At 38.7% G+C, this 22,077-nt stretch overlaps 1 protein-coding gene across 2 annotated transcripts in view; it reads right to left on the minus strand.

Moving 5' to 3' along the window:
* The window catches only part of LOC121326003 (heat shock 70 kDa protein 12A-like), a 57,515-nt gene extending 46,374 nt beyond the window's left edge, over window positions 1–11,141 (minus strand). The window contains exon 1 of one of the 2 annotated variants that reach the window (XM_041269132.1): window positions 10,689–11,141. In XM_041269132.1, coding sequence (XP_041125066.1) covers window positions 10,689–10,728 — 40 coding nt within the window. In that variant the 5' untranslated portion in view covers window positions 10,729–11,141. The remainder of the gene's footprint in view (window positions 1–10,688) is intronic. The other variant, XM_041269131.1, reaches the window with a different exon arrangement.
* Between the last annotated feature and the right edge of the window lie 10,936 nt (window positions 11,142–22,077).

The following is a 22,077-nucleotide window of genomic DNA, read 5'->3' on the forward strand; positions in this document are numbered from 1 at the left end:
TGTCGAGTTTAAAATATTGCATACTAGCCAGTCAGTTTTATAAGGTGCTAATAGGTGCTATTATAATACAGTATATTACAAGCTGAGTGAGACTTGACTGGTGATTTCTCAGATGGCTTTTGAATAGTGTTACTGCTATTGCTTGCCTCTGAGTTTTCTTTGTTCTGTGTTTGACTAACTAAATACCACATTATTTGCCAAATTTTTCTGTAATTCTTAGAGATGAAAAAAAGAAAAACCGATTGTTGAGTGATTTAAATGCTGTTTCAGTTGTATGTTGACATTTTTACCTACAAACACTGTTTAGATAATTGTTACTATTAAGGCATAGTAATATTAATAGATCAGATAAGTAAGTTGGTCTTTGATGTCATAGCCGTGCGGTAAGACAATTATTACTGCACGGTCATGTGATCTTGTTCAACCAATCACAGCACTTAATTTATCCAAGCCATTTTATATATATATATATATATATATATATATATATATATATATATATATATATATATATACACACACACACACACACACACACACACACACACACACACACACACACACACACTAACTGTAAAATTATCAATATGGCATTCCCAATCAATAAACCTAAAAAAATAATTAAATATATCCCAAACAGACAGTACTGCAAGTACCAGAGATTGAGGGCCTTGTATGTAACAGGTCAGGTTACCAGACGGCTGTTCATATAACAGAGATGTTTAAAAAATCTCAAACGATCAATGTTTTACTGTACAAGGATTTACAGATGACACAGTTGAGCAGCCAGCCTGCAATACTACCTCCTTCTGTGTATTTACTGATCGGTGTATTGTTAATTGACTTATGACTCAGGGGAATAAACAACAGGGAGTACACAGGAAGCAGCAACAGTAAGTGTAAATTTCCTAACGCTTTAAAGTTCATTCCTCTGAAAGCTAATCTCTTATAAGAGCCCCTCCTAGTCTAGGAAGCTACTGAGGTCTTGCATGCTCGGTCAGTTCTGTTGTCATGACAGAGTTCCACAAAGGATCTGCTTTACCACCCGAGTCTCACTAATCGTTTGGTCTGTTCTATGCTGCTCTGCATAAATGACAGCCCTCTACCCAATACAGCTATGGCCAAAAGTTTTGCATCACCTAGAAATTTAGGATTTTTTTTTTAACTATCTACACATAATTTATTACATAATATTTTATTTTACATCATGTAATCAAAGAAACTACACAATTATATTGCAAAAGTCTCCCGGAAGCCATAACAGTAGTACGGTATTTCATGTAAGATTTTGAAAAGTCACATTCTTCCATTTACCTGTTGTTTTGTTGAGTATATGGAAAACTACAAAGCGGTATGCAATTCAATATGTTAATGGGACATTATTCTGCAGTTTTCATTCGACTTTATGATGCAAAACTTTTGGCCATATCTGTAGAACAAAGAAACTGTACATGTTTACTGATGATATATACAAAAAACAAAAAATAAAAAAAACAAAAAAAAACAAAAAAAAAACATGGGTCTTTTAAATATGCCAACAGTATGTGGAGACTTGCAGTTGAAAGGTCACTGTAAAAGTACAAAGTTCCTATAATAAAGAACTCAAGTCTGAGCACAGGAGACTCTGAATGGACATTTTTTGACTGTCTTCAACTGGCCACCTTCCCAGAGAACTGCAAGAAACATGTGTTGCAACAGCTGGAGCCTGTACAGGATAGGATTTCCTAATGCAACGTCTGATTGATTCTAGGCCTGGCTTTAGAATCAGAATGTGTTCCCTGAAATATAATGTCTGTTTGGTCGCTACTGCTAATCATGTTGATAGTGTATTTCTCGCGCAGTCTTTGCTGTGCTAAGAGGGTAAGAGAATGAAATACACACTCAACATGATTAGAAGGAGCCACTGAACACAAGCATATTACAAGTCATTAAATCTAAATAAAATACAGATGAAAAGCTGATTTTAACACATTTAAACATCCTCCTAGGAGATAATTGGTCTCTCATCTCCCTTCAAAACCAGCTGCAGAATTGAAAGGACATATTGCTACATGATTTGAATGGAATGGGGGAGTCTGTTCAGTGCAGACACTTAGAATTCTCCAGACAAGCTAAAACCAGGTAAAGGTATATTTAGAGAAAAATGCTAACTCAATATCGGAGAAATCAAACTCTTAAAGAAATTAGTATCTAGCAGTGTAGTAGGCAGTGTCAGGAAGGGAAGAGACAGAGCTGGAAGCAACAAGGTTACAACAGTAATGTACTTTAAATCAGGGTTTTACTGCGAGTACTAGCAAACAAGCCCTCAATGCTATTTAAAATGAAAATAGCAGATTCTTTTCAATTGATTTAAATCAGGATTGTAATATTACCATGGTGATCAACTTAAACTGCCATCCCTCCCTTGAATGTTCCACAGATGCACAGCTTCACATCCAGACTCATTGCTGACTTGTGTGACCACATAGGAACAAGATTCTCTATCTTTTCCTTTACTGTGTGGTGTAGTGTTGCATTACAAGAGTCTCCCTGCCCCCTCCACTCTTGGGAAGGGAATGAGAGGTGGGCTGGAAAGAAAGAAGATAGACATCAAATACATAGATGCCACCCTTTTTCTGATGACTGCAATCATTCTTAATGGTTACTTTTACATGAAATACTGTTTTTTGAATGTTTTGTTTGAAGGTGTTTTGACTAGTTCAGGAGAAGCTCTTCAATTCTAGTTTCCTACTATAGAACTCAAAACAATAGCACCTTACCACAGACCTATCAAAAAATACTGTTTTAGAAAGCGGTTTTAGAAAGGACAGATGTTGAGAGCTCAGTGGCAGCTGGAGCACAGTCAGACTGGGCAGGTATGGAACTGAAGCTGTGTTTGAACTCAACTATTGCACATGAATGCATCCAATTCAATTGTAATGCAAGTTTCATCAGGACTGTGTTATAACTACATGGCTAGAATTACATAATTAACAATATAACTGCAAGGTCGAGGGTGTTTTTCCTGGTTTGTGTTGGATTTTTACTACTGCTGGGGAATAAATAAGTGGATGTCTGTGCTCCGATTGGCTGACACAAACTAGAAAGTTGTACAGCTACTTGTACACTCAGTTCCAAGATTGCTTAATGATTTGTTTTTATAAAAGCTTGTTCAGAATACAAGGCATGAATTTCAGAGCGGGATCGCGGGAATCGCACATTTTCCAAGTTGCTCCCGCATATCTGCAACTTTCAGAGCGGGAAAATCCCACAGAGATATTTTAAGACACCAAGCTATATTTTCCACCCAATTTAGAATGGCTGAAACGCTACAACAATCTCTAAGGAAGCGGGTGTCAGTGACGAAAGCACTATGAGCCGCATTCTGAGTAGTTCTGGTTAAAATAAATAAATAGAAAAAAGTAGTGTTGGATATTTGAAGAGCCGCAAGACTTTATTCTCTCCTATATGATTATCCTCCGCTACCTTTAAGCATTATATAAACTCAGTACAATGCAGTAAGTAAACAGTTTTGAAAAAAAAAAAAAAAAAAAAAAAGACGAAATTAAGGTGTTTCTAGGTGTTGTTTTGCAAGCGGCGACTTTCACTTCAACTCTCAGCCCCATTCCTTTTGGGGCGTCAGCACACCTAAGGTTACGCACGTATTACTCAGGCACCGTAAACATTTGTTTAAAAGTACAGACTCAGGGTTTTTCTAAAGACATATTCAGTGTGTGTATAGGGTACTCCTAGCCCGAACTACGATTGCATGAAGTTAAGCCTCTCATCATGTAACAGAGTTCACAGCTTAGGTTTCATTGTGACTCTATGTATTGCTGAGTCATTATAGCAGCTAGACTGAAAGGGCGGCATCATTGGAAAGCTTAGATGCTCAGCCCGCCTCCCCCCAATATTTTAATTTCATATTGAGGTTCAATGGTGCAGTGTTTTTTTTTTTTTTTTTCGCCATCTATGATTACAATATATACAGCAGTGACCAAACAATTTTTTGGAAGTGTTTATTTTGTTTTAGATATATTCTCATATCTATCACACAGTATGTCTGGTCCTGTTGCAACTTACATTTTGTGGCCTTTCATTTGATATGTTACATGCATACAGTACAAACTATCCAGCAGTTAAACATGCATAATGAAAACAGTGAAAAACAGGTGGAAATAGGGCTGTGAGTTAAAAATAGAAATGGAGGGCTGGTTGAAAAGAAAAATAGTTTTTTCTTCTGTTACATGCACAAAACCTCACGAGAGGCAATGGCAAAAGCAATGGAGAGTGCTCTGTCTCACAGGGATGAACAGCTGTTATGGTCTCTTGAAAGCACCTTATTTTAAAGCAACATCAGTGTGAATGATGATGCAGTGCAGTAATGGCTGCAGCATAGGGGGGAAATCACCCCCAGCACACAAATATGAAAGTCAAGCCCTGGAGTAGCAGAAAAAATGTGAAGCATTGTTTAGCCATCACATTACCAGAGATATGTATAAACTACACTCCTAGTCCAGGGAAAACAGATGGGATGACAAAAGGAAAGCAGTTTCTCATGAAATTAGTCTTTCTACCATTTTCTATTTCAGTTGTCTTATGATGGCTGTTTTCTAAACCCAACAACTTTAAAGCTCCCCTTCAATACAGCTCTCAGAATCATGTATAACTTCCAAGTAATACCACCCCCAACCAATCCCCCAAACCAACCCCCCACGTAAAACCAACTAATCCCCCAAACCAACCCCCCCACCTGTAGGGGTTGGTTAAGGGGTTTGGTTGGGGGGGTCCCCCCCCACCCCACCCCCAACCAATGGTTAGGGGGGTTTGGATGGGGACACCACCCCACCCCCCAATCAATCCCTCCAAACAATCCTCCAAAACAACCACCCCCACCCAAATAAATTCCTGCCTTCTAGCTTAAAACCCACTGCTGTTTAATAAAAAGGAAAACTATAAGCCTGGTCCAGCTGCTGGGCAGATTACGACCTGGACACACACACACACACACACACACACACATACAGTCAAGAACCTTCCTTGAGCTATTCATTTTGGTCGTGTTGCAGATGGTTTTGGTTACTCCAGCAGTTTTCTTTCCCCTCGTGGGAACCCTCATTTTTCACAATACACATTGCTAGAGATTCTTCTCCCTGGGGTACCAGCCCAGCCAGATGAAATACTGTATAGCTTCTCAAGAACAATTCCATTCCACCAAGGGGCTTTGAGGGTTAATGGGAAATTCATGCAAAACAGGAATGATGGTTTCATGTACTGGAACCCTCCCTAAACCCTTCTATTCATACATGTTGACTTCAGCGCTAACTGTCTACATTACCAGAATCCTATTACATTGCAAACAGTAGTCAACAGTGGCTTTATTTTGTGAATGAATGAATACATAAATAAATAAATACATTCTGCTGATTGCCACCTAAATGAATCATTTCTCTTGTCACATATTCAAACAAGCCATAATGCAAAACAGGGTGTGCAGCAAGACATTTGTTTGTAAAATGGCTGTATACCTTAATAAGCTTTATGTAATGTATTCTAATGCATCAAAAGTTTATCTAATTTATTTGACAGGGAAATGCAACACAAATGTGAAAGTATAAAAACACAAGAATGTCAATTTTATGTATGAAACTCTGTTGGCTTCCTTCGGACAGTATGATGCCTCACTACCAAAGTGCATTTGAAACACTGCTGAAAGTGACTGCAGCTCACACAAAACGATTCCATACATTTTCTATACCATGCATTCAATAATTAGGTCTAACATTTGTAGTTTTGAAAAAAAATCTGGTTTTACAAACGTATTTCACACTTCTAACTTTAAAGTCTCTTTCAAAGACCTTTTCAAAATGTTCACTTAGTGCACTGGCAGTGTAAGGATTATTGCCAATGTTGTCAAATAGGTAACACAGCAATAACGATTCATGATGTGGTATGGAACAGAAAAACCACAGTACTTACTGTTCTTTATTTATTTATTTTAAATTGCTCTTCCTGCAGTGATTTAGAGGACAGACCCCAGTGCACTTGAGCGGCCATTTTGAAAATAGCTTTGAAACAAACTTTAAAGTTAGAAGTATAAAAAGTTGTCAGGATATTAATGAAAATAAATTACAGGTACGTTATTTAAACAGTTGTAGCAACTCGTGGGAACTTGCAAAGCCATATTTTACAGAACCCAGCTACGTACTCTAACAGGAGTGAATTGAATTTTTACTGCCATTCACTTTAGAATGGAAATTGCTTGTGTTTGATGATACTGGTCTGAATGTAGACACAATAATTTCTATCCATGCCTATAATTTCTATCATTTTTAACACTTAAAATAAAGCACGTTTTCCAAGGATTACAAATAAATAATGTACAAAGACTGTCACAAGGCATGTAGTAATACTAAACAAAACTAGTTTTTATCAATGTCTCACACAGACATTAAGTGACCCTCAAGATCGTTCTAACATGTCTGTGAAAATGCCCTCAATCATGCACACCCATCTTCAGATTCCCTCAAGTCAAGAATGTACAATTAAATTCAAGGAATTAAAGAAATGTCAGCAATGTCTGGGCCTGTCCTTTTCACAGTGCATCTGTGTTACTGGCCTGAGAAAATGTTTAGCCTGCTGTCTGTCACGGAGATGCCCACGGTCTGCCATTAGCCCCACTTGCACAGAGGCTGCTCTTCCCAGGCCACCCACCATACTGGCTTCACTCTCAATTCAGAAATGTGACCTCCACTGCAGAACTACAGATCTGCAGAACTACAACTCATCCTAGGCCAGGGGTTTCCAAACTGGGGGTACGCGTACCACTGGGGGTACTTCTAAGGGTCATAGGGATAAGCAGGACGACTCAGAAATACACAAATAAAAACGAATGTAAAAGAAAATAATGATCTTGAACTGATTTTGTTAACAGTATTTTATATGATCTCTAAACCATTGTGCATAAATATGCAATGTTTGTTTAGCAGCTCAAAGTGAACCACAGATAAAAAAAAACTAACAGAATCTATCACGCCCATACTTCCCATATGCATGATTTCGATTGAGTGGATTTCCACTCTGATATGGGTGGGTGAAGCAGGGGTCTAGTGATTCTGCTATGGAGAGCACTTTGTGCTGTTCATTAGCTTTGCTGTTTTCAACTTGTCGTATAATTGAATACTAAATCAGCGAGGCACAACATTTCGCCATTTTTTAGAAGTATAACTGCTCCGGTAAACAAATAATAATCACAAGACAGGTTTTGTTTTATTTATTATGCGCGGCTGCATTTTTAGTAACATCAATAACAGCTGGTTGAATTGATACATTTCTTACTTGCAAAAGAAAAATGAAGGAAGAAAACACAAGAGTACAGAAGCGTAAAGCGACAGAACGTTATACCAAATCCCTTTGGATCATTTTTATATTGGCTTTAATAAAGTTTATCAATATTATTTATTATAGTTTTATCTTGAGGTTAATGTTTTTGATATTGTAAACATTTTAAATGGCACACATAATTATGCTGAGATGGGAAGTAAATGGTAAAATGATGAAAATTTACAGTGCAGACTATTTTGTATTATTTATAATAGCTTTACGGAACAGAAAGAGAATATGACTGTTTCCAAAGAGATTCCCAAATCTTTCAATTCTGTGCATCTAAAAACATGTATATAAGAATTAAGCTTACTGTTTGGTATTCTGTCCTAAACCAGTACTTTGTCACTCCCAAACTGGGTGTACAATTAAAAACACCTGTCCTAGGCATATCATATGCCGATAGGATGCTCTGTGTTAAATCAAACAGCCACACCATATTGGCACGCACATCAAAATGATCTGAATACATTCTCCTTTGCTTAAAGACATTTCACACCTGAAAGAAATAGACAACCAATACATGTATATTGATATTGATGTGAACAGCCATCAGAACTGTATTATTGCATTCAAAGGTAAAAGTTCATAAAATTAACTTAGATTTAGATTTTTAGAGAATTTTACAGCCTGGATAAATCACACGGGATTGCATCAACCCTCTATCTGTTATTACAGACAAAAATAAACTGTTGATCTGTTCTACTTACCTATCCCCACCCCTCTCACGTTTTAGACTGAAGACACTGTTGACTGTCACAGATTACAAATAACTTTTTAATAATTTAAATAAAAGTATGAATTTAGATCACTGTTCAAATGCTAGACCCCTTCCTTTCCTGCAGTTGTCAGGGTCCCCTGGTTTCTACAAGGGAATGTTCATTTGCTGTTTATAGCAGGACAGAGAGTAGAGACATGCCTTTCCAACAGCTAAACAGTGTCTCTTTGTAGCAACTTCACAAACAGCTCTTAAAGACATTACACCATACATCACAGAGGGTTCACTAAAGTATCTGGGACACTGCAAGTCCTCTACAGACTCAAAGGAAAGAAATAGCAATGCTGCTGCAAACAAGCTCTTTTGAATGAGAAGTTCTTGCCCCCAAATCAATTCAAAAGCTCCCATATTTAGCCCTTTTGGAGTGATGCTTGCTGTCCAAACGGTTTCACATTTACTTGTGTAGTTTAGTTCTGGGAATATCTGAATATGCAAAAACGACCACGTATTTATTTTTTTATCAAATTTAAGATCACGGACATGTGGGGTCTCTGTGAAGCAACTGGACAGGTACTATTCAGTAGCACACGTCTGTTAATGTCTTACATTTATGACCAAGGTGTATTGTATATAAACCCTATATACAGAACAAGAAAAGTATGTGTTGAAATTAGATAATGCATTACTGCACCTATTACATGTGTAACTTAGTTCAGTATACAGTATAAAATGTGAATTCATATAATTAGAGTTTAGGAAAATCAATATTTTAGTGGCATTCTTCCACCTTCAGATTTATGACTACACCCGAGTGATAAATATGAACACTTTCATCCATCCATTATCATTAACTGCTTAATCCTTTACAAGGTTGTGGTGAGCCGGAGCCTAACCTGGCAGACACAGGGCACAAGGCAGGACTACACCCTGGACAGGATGCCAGTCCATCGCAGGGCACCACACACACAGAGGGAAATTTAGAATGACCAATCAACCTGAACAGCATGTCTTTGGACTGTGGGAGGAAACTGGAGTACCCAGAGAAAACCCACACAGACACAAGGAGAACATGCAAACTCCACAGACAGTATTGAACACAGGACCCTGGTGCTGTGAGGCAGTAGCACTACCCACCACGCCACTGTACCGCCCAAAACATTTTCATAATAAATATAAATGAAGGATATCAAGGTATTGTAAGTCTTGTTCAATGTACACCCCTGCTGTAGTGGTGGGAAGGAAGGCTGTCTGAGTTATTCTTTATCTCTTGACATTGTTTTTAAATAGGGGTAACTATTCTTAAATATGGAGGACAGTCTGCCACTATATTTGCAACTTCAGAAGTGGAAAAGAAAAACATCCCCACAATAGCTACAAAAATCATACCAAGTTAGGATAGCACATCATTACTGCAAGCAAAGCAGTACAAAGGATAGCAATGAAATACACTCAAGCTCTACTTGTGATTGTGTAGCTCAGCATCGAGTTTGCTTGGCATAACGGTGTGTATGGTTTAGACATTATGTAGTTTTTTCACTATGCAGTTAAACTTGTTTTGCTATGTTTTGTACTTTCTTACCTATGCCTCATATTACTTTCATAAACATGCAAGGTCATTCTGCAACGATACATTAAAATATTAGTCTTTTAAACGAGGGTAGGTTCCCTTAAAACCCTGAAGTTGATGACACAGTAGGGTTTTAAGTGACAGACAGGTTAACAGGAAGAACAGCCTGGGATCTCTGTGTCATTTCTTTAAACCAATCACATAGAAAGAATACTTTATAATAGTAACCAACCTGTATAATTTAAGGTTGTGTTTAAAAAACAAACAAAAAAAAAAAAAACAACCTTTGTGTTGGCCATATCATTATATGGCCACCGGATGAAATGTGCTTCAGAAAAAACGGCACTGCGCTAGAATGTCTCACGTGAAACAATTCTCTGCTGCAATGTCTTATACGGAAAATACAAAGCAGACTGTGCAATTAAAACCTTAAAACAACAAATACGTAAAATAACTGCTGCTCAACGTCAAACCACAGCGCAGAGGCTCCAGGAACCGAAATGAATGGCAAATGGCTGGAACAAGCCTGCGCCGCATTTGTTTTTTCACCTGGCCAGCATCAGCACGCCGGATTTTGCTGCAATGAAATCAGAATCCCAGAGGACCAACCACGTGACTGTACACCGCACTAGCAGGACAGATGAAGGTAAAAGTATAGTCATCGCAAACGCGAGGGGTGGTGATCAGAGAAATATGCGTTTTAATTCGGTATGTTGCTATACATAAAATGGAATCGAAATTATGTTAAATTTGAAAGATAGCATTTGTCATATATAACGTAAAGCATTATCAATTGTTTCCTAAAATAGCCCAGATGTTAATTCAGTAAGTAAAAAAAAAAGCTTTAAAGTGTTTTTTCATCATTATATTTTAGACTTCACTTCAAATAGAAGGAAAGTAGTGTTAAACCTTCAGAATTGAACAGTTTTGCACAGCTGCCCAAATCCATGTACAACAAACGTCTAAAAAAACAGTTCCAGCTATAAAAAATAAAAATAAAAAAGGCTACTGTGTGTATGAATGCAGCGTTGCGTTTCTTACCTGCAGTACCGATGTCGCTAATGGATTCCTTTTCGGTCATTGTCCCCAGTTGTTCCTAATTACTATGCTACCTTTAGAACAGTACACCCGTTTAGTCTCGGCGAAAGAGCGTTCTTGCTTTCTCCGCAGTCTGTGTCATTGGGTTAAAAACAACTATTTCGGTATCTTGCTGCTTTTTTGCCGAACACTCCTGTTGTAATTCTCCCCCTGCTATTAAGTGCTTTTCCACAGAAGGCGCGACGAGTTTCGGGAGGAAAAAAAAAAGCCCCGATAGTTTGACCCCAGGAGCTAAAAGCTTCTCTTGTTGAATGTTGGAGACCCTGCAAAAAAGAAGGCGGTGGTGCAGTGCTGGTCTCAGTCTGGTAGTGTTCCTGCAGAACCACTCCCCTCAGTTTTTACAACAGTGCTGTCAGCCTCTAACCCAACGAAAGAGCTTCCCATTCCGCATACTGCAACCTGGAGAGAGACTTCAGTATTTGTAATCTGTAAGTGGACCAAACTAACGGTACTGTATCGCCACTCGTGTCACAGCCAAAGCAGCTTTTGTTACAGCATATTTATAAAAGACTGTTTGCTTTGTCATTTTCCAAATTTGTCTGTAAATGTATTTACAGTATAATCGTAAATCTCGAAAAACTACTCACTTCTAAATCTTTTGTAGTCATTTTTGTATTACTTTAGTATAAATACATGTTAATTTTGATTCATATGTTGTTTTTTTCTGACTTTATGTGAACGAAAAGACACACATTTGCCCCTTTTCCCATTGGAAATAGTGATATTTTGAAATATCACTGTCCTGGTCACAAAAGCAAAGTTTGTGGGGAATAATAGCCATTTTCTATACTTTTGAGGCATAAGCAATTAGGAAATAACACTTACTACCCAGGAACAAAAATTGTGTTACATAGTGTAATACTACTTGATTTGAAACTACTACAGTATCATCTTGTCATTTATTACTTAACTTTTCATATTTTGGCAAAGTATAATTTACCGTTTTGTTAGGAAAGTAACGAACTAACGTGATCCAGACCGAAATCTGCTACTGCAAGATGTACACGACATCAGACAAACTATCATAATTGCCCATTGGTTACGTAGTCTTTGCTGACGTTTTTGATTCGTATTATGGTTAATGGCAGGGCACGGGGGGTCGCAACGGTACAAAAATAGTTTTATACGTTCCGGCCCAGTCCCCCGCCAGCGCTTCTGTGCATTCTAAAAAAATAACTACAATCAAGTATACTATATTAGACAAGACAGATAATTTATGATATATAATATTTGACTATATAAGTGAAAATAATTATATATAATATATATATATAATATATTATATTATATATATATATATATATATATTATATATATAGCCATACGTATAGGGAGCAGTAAAATACAACATAATATTGAACACCATTGTTGTGCGACTAGGCCATAACAGTGAGTCAGATTTAACAAAGCTTCTTTAGACACCAGGTAGAAAGCTATTCCCTGTTTAGAGATCGGAGTGTTGGTCTCAGCTGACTCTGATGAACAATGCTCCCACTCAGATGTATTACTGCAGTGACTTGCAAGAGAATTTACTGTACCAATCTAGGCAGTCTAGGTGAACATGTTCTTCTGTCTGCTGTAAAGTTTACCAAGCATCCTAATTCTTATAATGCTGTTCCATTGTTAGAGTGTATTAATTCAGACCAATTTGCATTGTACTGTTATGTTGGACTTGTCTTTCTCATCACTTTTGTTGATGGAATTAGTCATTGTTTGTAATGATGCCTCAAAGACCTTACAGCTTGCTGCTGCAGGTGTTGCTTATCCTGTCAGTTAACAGAAACTTCTGACTTCTGACCCAAGGCATCTCTTATGAGCCTAGAAAACAGGAAAACATGCAGGCAAAGCATGGGACTAGCATTGAACAGTTTTGCACACAAAGCAGTTTGTTAAGAATTCTATAATACTTCTGAATTGTGGTCCATTCATAAGCCTAAAGAGAATCCCCACATTCAACTATTTTTATTTTCTGAATTCATTGCTTTGTTTTTAGTACTTTAAGATACTTTCAGGGAACTCAATCATTCCGATCTAAAGCTGAGGGAACACGAAGCTGCTTTCTGGCTTGGAACTTGGTTTCAGGAGGCTAGGTTTCAGGTCACTACATGGAACACCAGGAGAGACACAGAGTTTAATACAGCAAAGTTGTCTCAAACTAGGACCCCATTCACACTTGCAATTTAAGGCGACCCATAGGTGAACGCTCCAAAAAAGTCTAGATTTAGACCACCGTTTCGATGTGGACCAGGGCCGGCATTTACATATTATGAACGCAAAGCAGACTTAGGGCCGCTTTTTCATATCACATGACCAATATGATTATTTAGCTCAGTAGCAGGGATCCTAGGAATCAGTTTGTTGCGGAATAACACGGAAAAACACGGATTTACTATGATGTCGGAGATTTTTTTGTTTTACATTTGGGGGAGGGGCAAAAAACATAATTTGTTTGATAATAACGAAATCAACACACGTTGCAGATATAAACATTAACACAGGCAACTGTGCTTTAAATTTACATAAGCATATCTGTCTAATAAAACTGGTATTCAAGTTCAGTGTTGAATGAGGCTTCAGTTTACTTCAGTCAGTATCCAGAGCTGTTCAAAGTTGCTGAAAACAATAAAGATCACCCCTAAAGATCAAGTCAACGAGTTTGGCAAGGACGAATGTTCAGGACTTAATTAAACACACCTGATATGTTGCGCTAATAGCTACGAGATGGCTTTTTAAATCAGCTGCTTTGTGCATATGAAAGAAGAGTGGAGAGTGCTGTTACCTGCCAGGTGAGTGCTGTGGCTCGACAGAGAGAAGACTGCATGTTCTGCTTGGTGACCGAGACGGTTTTGGAGTGTTACATTTCAACAGGGGCGTGGGGTTTCTGTATCTGGAAGCTGGATAAAGGCTGCTGTAGCTGTGTCTTACCGTCGGTGACTTTGTTTCTGACTTTAATTGACCCAGGCAAGAGAAACAGGCCTCCCCTCCGCTCCTATTGCATTTTAATAACTCCACTGAATTTCAAATTTCAGATTTTCTTTCTCGATTTGAAGCTGTAATTGATGTAAAGGATAGGTGTTGTTGTTTTAATGGGGAAAATGTTGCCCTTTGTATGGGCTGTAGATGATTCCGAGGCTAGGGCAATAGTAGCTGCTGTGGATTTTATCATTCCACCCCGTACTGAATTGGTCCTTTCGGGATCAGTCCCATCACTGTGGGGTGGGGCAGGGCAGTGGAGGGGGTGTTTGAATCAGAGAAGAGATTATCTGAATGGCAGGATATTTTGGTGGCTCATGTTATGAGGCGGGTAGAACAGGGACAGACTTTGATCTGTATTGTTAATGTCACAGTGGAACCTGTTGAACTAAGGAGGGGAATCTTGCTAGAGCACTTTGACTGAAGTTGTAGTAGTGGAGCAGGTTGGCCAGTAGAATGTGACTCGAATGGGAGATGGGGAGGACCAATTGACTCAATTGAGTAAAGATTTAGGTTTATTAGAGAGGGAGGTTAAGTGAGAGAATTTCAGGCTGTAAAAGACCTAATTTGCCATAATGGGTCTGCTTTTAGTTTGGGTATGAATAATTAGGGGAGAAGTTACCTTTGTTCCCATCAAATTGATGCTAGGGCCACCCACCCAATTAAACTTGACACCTACAGATTTCCAATTCACCTGCAAGGAGAAATCCAGCAGATGCATGAACGAGATGTAATTCAGCCCTCCTACAGCCCTTGGGCTGTTCCAGTAGTCCTGGTAAGGAAGAACAGTGGATTACGATTTTGTGTTGACTACCGTAAACTTAATGATGTTATTTTTAAAGATACATTGGACACTGTTTTCTGCTAAATGGTTTTCCACCTTAGGTCTGACCAGTGGATACTAGCAGATGGAAATTGGCCAAGTGAACCGTCCTAAAACCGCATTTACTATGTTTGGGTTATATGTGTTTAACGTTCTCCCCTTTGGTTTATGTAATGCCCCAGGTTCTTTCCAGAGACTTATGGAGCTGGTGTTGGCGGATCTCCAATGGATCACCTACCACATCTACCTGGATGACATCATAGTGTTTGGAAAAACTTTTGACGAACAGGAGTCAGTTACAGGCTATCTTGGAGAAGCTTCAAGAGGCCAATTTGAAAGTGAAACCTGCCAAGTGTCAGCTTTTTGAAGCAGAGGTATGTTACCTGGGGCATATGATCACAAAGGAGGGGGTGGTGACCGACCAGAAAAGATAACTGCTGTAAGGACTGGACATTGCCTAAAAGTCAGACTGAGGTGTGAGGCATCTTGGATTTAGCATCATATTATCGTAATTTTGTAGAGAACTTTGCAGCTATTGCACAACCTTTACATCGCCTGACAGAGAAAGGTGTTTGGTTTCAATGGAACACTCCATGCCAGGAGGCTTTTGATACTTTAATAGAGTGTCTACTAAATTCTCCTATTTCGACATTTCCAGATCCTGCAGAAACTTTTATACTTGACACAGATAGTGATATGGGGATTGGCACTGTGCTATCCCAGAGCTTTCAGGGGGTCGAGAAGGTGGTGGCTTACGCAAGCCGAGCATTGTCTCGACAGGACAAGAACTATGCTACAACAAAAAGAGTTGTTAGCAGTAGCGACTTTCATACAATATTTACTCCATTATCTTTTAGGACGCTGCTTTTCATTAAGGACAGGTAGCCCGTTGGCTGGAGAGACTGGCAGTTTTTCAACCCGGCATCCATCGACCCGGCTGGGTACATCAGAATGCGGGCACTTTATCACATCAGCTGATGGGAGTAGAGAGCAAAGAACAGGCTGTTCTGCAGGTTCAAGGGGGACCCCCAGAAGAAGAGGCACCTAGATGGGATTGGTCCAGTACAGGAAGCTGACCCAGAAAGAAATTCAGGAGGTGAGAGCAAGGAGAAATGAGAACTCTGAGGTGCCCCAAGAAATGAAGAATAGTCCAGCCTTTTGAGGATATTGGAACATCTGGAACCAGTTGCAGATACAACAGGTGGTCCTGCTGAGTCAGCCCGAGGGGTCTAATTATTTGGATAATTGTGGACGGGTATTTCTCCCTGAATCCCTGGTACCGGAGGTTTTAACTAGCCTCCATGATAGTAAGACCGGAGGACATTTAGGGATTAATAAACTTAAAGAAAAGGTCTGGTCACATTTTTATTGGCTTGGGTGATGTAAGGATGTAAAAGAGTAGTGTAAGAAATGTGAGAGATGCACTACTTTTAAATCAGTAGAACCTGAGCCCAGAGCACCAATGTGCCCTATTTAGGCTAAATACCCCTTTGAGATGGTGGGTATTGATGTTGTAGGCCCCCTCCCCATTTCAAGTAGTGGTAATAAGTACATAATAGTTATGGTGGATTATTTTACTAAATGGGCTGAGGCTTTTCCACTGCCAGATCAAGAAGCTGTTACGGTGGCCAGAGTGGTGGTGGAACAATTTATTCTTAGATTTGGGGCCCCCTCGTACAATTCTTAGGTAAAAAAAAAACTTTGAGTCTACCTTGTTTAAAGAAGTCTGCAGACTTTTGGAGATTAATAAGTTTCGCCCTATACCTTACCACCGCCAGTCAGATGGGTTGGTAGAACGGCTGAATTGTACACTGACAACTATGCTTTCCATGTTTGTAGAAGCGAATGAGACTGATTGGGATTCGCTTCTCCCTTATGTAATGATGGCGTACCACAGTAGTATTCAAGCAAGTACAAAGTTATCCCCCCATTATGCATTGTTGGGACGAGAGATCGTGATGCCCGCAGACCTCTTATTTGATTTTATGCCCTCCACAGGCTGTGCGTGAATGTGTGTGTGTTTTTCTCAAATAAAGACTTCTTATGATTTTTAATACTGCTCTCTGGAGTTCCTTATTCCTTTCGCCTCACTGATCAACCAGCTTTTAGTAGAGCTTACTAGACCTCTGGGTTCACATACCTGTACTCAGTCCAGTGAGTCTGAAGTCCAGACTGAGCGCCTGCTCTCTATACTGTATTCAGTGGGGAGCCTGGTTCGCTACACTGGTAAGCTTCTAACTTGCTTAGAATTTGAAAGTGTAAATTTGTATTTTCACTGTAATATTTCAATATTATTATTATTGTTATTATTATTATTATTATTATTATTATTCATGTTATAGCAGTAATTTATTATGTATCGCCTCCCTTTAATGAAGTTGCCGTAGCTATACATGAGGGACAAGGGTTTTGTTATACCCATATGTTCAGTAATCTTCCAAGAGAAGGGGTAACGATAATGTTCAGTCTTTACTGGTAATGGTTAGGGACTAGAGAATAATAATGACAGTGATAAAAAATAATGAGTAAACAATAGTAGTTTAACGGTAGCGTTTGTAAACAAAGACTATGCAGGTTAAACAAATATGTACAGTGGCTTGCAAAAGTGTTGACCCCCCTTGGCATTTTTCCTATTTTGTTGCCTTACAACCTGGAATTAAAATTGATTTTTTGGGAGTTTGTATCATTTGATTTACACAACATGCCTACCACTTTGAAGATGCAAAATATTTTTTATTGTGAAACAAACAAGAAATAAGACAAAAAAAACAGAAAATTTGAGCATACATAAGTATTCACCCCCCCAAAGTCAATACTTTGTAGAGCCACCTTTTGCAGCAATTACATCTGCAAGTCTCTTGGGGTATGTATCTATAAGCTTGGCACATCTAGCCACTGGGATTTTTGCCCATTCTTCAAGGCAAAACTGCTCCAGCTCCTTCAAGTTGGATGGGTTCCGCTGGTGTACAGCAATCTTTAAGTCATACCACAGATTCTCAATTGGATTGCGGTCTGGGCTTTGACTAGGCCATTCCAAGACATTTAAATGTTTCCCCTTAAACCACTCAAGTGTTGCTTTAGCAGTATGCTTAGGGTGATTGTCCTGCTGGAAGGTGAACCTCCGTCCCAGTCTCAAATCTCTGGAAGACTGAAACAGGTTTCCCTTCTTCCATATGTTTGGGGATTCTCCCACATGCTTTTTGGCGAACACCAAACGTGTTTGCTTATTTTTTTCTTTAAGGAATGGCTTTTTTCTGGCCACTCTTCTGTAAAGCCCAGCTCTGTGGAGTGTACGGCTTAAAGTGGTCCTATGGACAGATACTCCAATCTCCGCTGTGGAGCTTTGCAGCTCCTTCAGGGTTATCTTTGGTCTCTTTGTTGCCTCTCTGATTAATGCCCTCCTTGCCTGGTCCATGAGTTTTGGTGGGTGGCCCTCTCTTGCCAGGTTTGTTGTGGTTCCATATTCTTTCCATTTTTTAATAATGGCTTTAATGGTGCTCCGTGGGATGTTCAAAGTTTTGGATATTTTTTTATAACCCAATAACCCTATCTGTACTTCTCCACAACTTTGTCCCTGACCTGTTTGGAGAGCTCCTTGGTCTTCATGGTGCCGCTTGCTTGGTGGTGCCCCTTGCTTAGTGGTGTTGCAGACTCTGGGGCCTTTCAGAACAGGTATATATATACTGAGATCATGTGACAGCTCATGTTGCACACAGGTGGACTTTAACTAATTATGTGATTTCTGAAGGTAATTGGTTGCACCAGATCTTATTTAGAGGCTTAATAGCAAAGGGGGTGAATACATATGCACGCACCACTTTTCCATTATTTATTTTTTAGAATTTTTTTAAACATTATTTTTTTCATTTCACTTCACCAATTTGGACTATTTTGGACTATTTTGTGTATGTCCATTACATGAAATCCAAATAAAAATCAATTTTAATTCCAGGTTGTAAGGCAACAAAATAGGAAAAATGCCAGGGGGGGGGGGGGTCAATACTTTCGCAAGCCACTGTATACATGAGAAGAAACATATGTAATGTGAAATATATGAATGTTTATTGTAAATGGAATGAATGTTAAATAGATTATTTTTGTATAAAATGATTCCAGGTGTAACCGGTTATTGAATAATTCATTATTATTTAATTCCATGTCATTCCTTAGGAAAGAGCTGTAGTATTGGGGGGTCAGTTGTGAGCATGTGTTGTGAATGCCAGTCATTTTCGTGAGCGTATCTTGTGAATGCCAGTCATTTGCAATCTGAATGAAGTATTCATTATGAAAATAAATATTTATACCTGTGAACACCAGCAAGTTGCTGTTTCCTGTGTTCTAAATATTTCCATGTTCTTAAGAGAATAATGTGATTGTGGGTGCGGGTAAGCTCAAGTCAAAATAGTCAATCATATATGCTTTTTTAAATATATACCATAAAATTGCTACTGTGCTCCACTGAAATATATATATATATATATATATATATATATATATATATATATATATATATATATGTGTAGTATAGTATAATGTGTATGTATGTGTGAAACATCTGATACAAAACATTACTATTCTAGTAGCTCTTCCATTGGGAGTGCAGACTATCGTTCCATAAAAAAAGCAATTCACTACATTTTAGGCCTGATTTTCAGTCACACATGTGAACGCACAAAGACACCTTAAATTGCAAATGTGAACGGGGTTGCAGACCTAAATATGCAACGGCTCCACAGGGTGAACAGGGTCTAGGTCTCCTGGAGCCAGGCTTCAAGCCACTGTTCCTGAAAAAGTGGCTTTGTGTTCCTTCAGTTATGAATTGCTAACTGTCTATTTTCTTCTTTGTTTCTATTTTATTCAAGTTGCTAATCACACCCTAATAAAGATTTCTTGCAGTACCCACCATTGTTTGTGTTCTCCAATAAAAGACTGATAAGTTATCCCATGGTATATGGCCACAAGATATATAGTAATAATAAGAAACGTAGAAGCAAAACATGTAACACAACATGTCAGTAACATACATCCCGTTAATTCAAAAGCACAGCTATCAGTATGATGAAAAAGTTGATGACTATGTCATTTCAACAGTACAATATGCAATTAAGTGAGGTTTTCTAGACAATGGATGCAAAAATGTAAGTGACATAGATGGATTGATTTATGGAAAGACAAACACTATCCATATCCCCAGCATCAGATACTATCAACTTACTGTAAATAAATTGAATACCTAGTTTCAAGACAATTGGAGAAGTGTGCCATGGCAGCTTACCTTCACAGCTCAGTAAATTACCTCTATCCTGATTAGAAAACCCCCTGGATTAGCCCACCTAACCCTCAGCATGTTCTTTTCAAATGTGTTGCAGAACGGTTGTGGTGTCACGCAGAGACGATAATATAAAAACGGTTTAATTAGTTATTAACAAGGTTTGATGTAGATAGAACAAGATAATAACACCTCTCAGTTCTCAAGCTGTGGCTACAGTGGTGACACCAGACTTGTGGAAAAAGCAGAAGCCTCAAGGGGAGAGTGAGAGTGTGTGTGATGGTGGAGAGAGACAGAGCAACATGTGATGACACTGCTGCAGCTGTGAGCAGTGTGTGAGGATGAGGAGAATGACACAGTGAGGTCAGGACAGGAGGCAAACATTCCAGAACTACAGCTGGTGAGGGCAGTGTATTTCCAACACTACATTTTTCTATATAATATACTGTATATTTAGAAAATATTTTTGGTTGTGACGAAACATTATTTAGCATTAGTTACTCATTGCGGGGGGTATAGTTTCCTGCTTGCCCGGCTGCTCAATTTGGGAGGGTGACCTGATCTGGGTAGTGTCTGGTTAGTATAATGCGTCTTCCACTTCTTAGTGGTGGACTTCACTGTGTTGAGAGGGATAATCGGTGCCTTTGAAATGTTCCTGTACCCTTCTCCTGCTCTGTGCCTCTCTAGCACTTTATCTCTGATTTGTTTCGAAAGTTCCTGGATCTTCATGGTTGCTTCGTTGTGTCACTATGTAAGTTGCAGCTTGAAAATCTATATATACGTGAGGGAAATTATCTACAAGTTAAAGCTCTTTGAGTACACACAGGCTGAAACTATTTCACTAATTTTGTGACCTTTCAAACAAATCATTTGCACCTAAGCTGATTTAGGGCTGCAGTAGCAAAGGGGTTGAATACTTATGCACCTGAGATTAATCTGTTTTTCTCTGTAAATCTTATTTATATTCTATATGCATTTTTTAACTTTATCAATGTGGAGTAGTTTGTGTAGATTCTACATGTAAAGTCTAATTTGAAAGCGTCATGGAGTATGCTGAGGTGCCACGAAAATGTGAAAACTTTGCAGTGGGTGAAATACTTCTGTAAACCATTATACATACCATGGTTCCACCCTCAGTCACTACCTCGTTCAGTATGATCTAGGAAGTAAATTTAAAATAACTCTTTGTCTCCTTTCGTCTGTTGATGTAACATTGAATTTGAGCTGTTTTGAGTCTGTCTGGAGAATCATGTGCTGAGGAGCCTTCTTATTCAAGGTATTCTATAAAAATATATGCCATTGTCTGCTTTCAACTCAGCCAGCCCCACACATTCTACATTTATACACAGAGAGAGAGTGGGTTGGGCTGGCACGGGTCATTCAGAAAATCTCAATTTCCTTGGAATACATTTTGAGGTCTAGTAAATGTATTAATGATTACTGGTGTTTAGCCCTGTACTGTATCTAACAGCTATTTCCAAACCTATCATGAGTCACCACCTTTTATATTCATTTCTCAGAATAATGACCTATGATTTGAAATGTCAACTGTATATAAGCACAAAACTAAAATACAAATTTATCCAGCGTATTCCGTTAAACCCGGTTGATAGACAATTCTAGAAGGATTGGACAGTAGAAAGAGGGTTCATTATGCGTAATTAGATGAGATGTATTTTTTGGTGTTTAAATTGTTCTGGAAGGCTACAGACAGATTACTCCAATTCCTACAGGGAATTAGGGTTTGGATATTTGCAGCAACAACTGTTCTCCGTAATGAGTCATCAATTTTGTGTCCGTTGAATTACGAGTACTTTGAACAGCCTTGGATTCGGAAGCACTCGTCAATCAAACAGATCTTATTAGCCTTCTATCAAAGTCAGTCAAATTGAACTACTGTCACTGCAACTGACTTGCAGCAGAGAGATGCAGCTTTTATGTAGTCATATACTGTAAAGGTGCAAGTGTTTCTATGTTTCTATTTCCAGCCCCTGTAAATATGTTTAATCTAATAACCCTGCGAAATACAATTCAAACACATTACACTGTTAGCATCTGATGTGTTGCCATTACATGCCACACAAAATAGCTGTATTCCTACATCCCAATCCTCTAATGAATTGCAGTGTTTATAAAGCAAAAACTGGTTAAATGGAATAGTAAGAGATTTGAATCATTAGAGAATGTGTCCTCCATTACCAAACAGCCTTGTACAGTATATCTCAGGTCATGGTCAGCTACAGCTACTTTGAAAAGGATGTTTTACA

This window comes from Polyodon spathula, chromosome 13, assembly GCF_017654505.1.
Source record: "Polyodon spathula isolate WHYD16114869_AA chromosome 13, ASM1765450v1, whole genome shotgun sequence".
Classification (NCBI taxonomy): Eukaryota; Metazoa; Chordata; class Actinopteri; order Acipenseriformes; family Polyodontidae; genus Polyodon; species Polyodon spathula.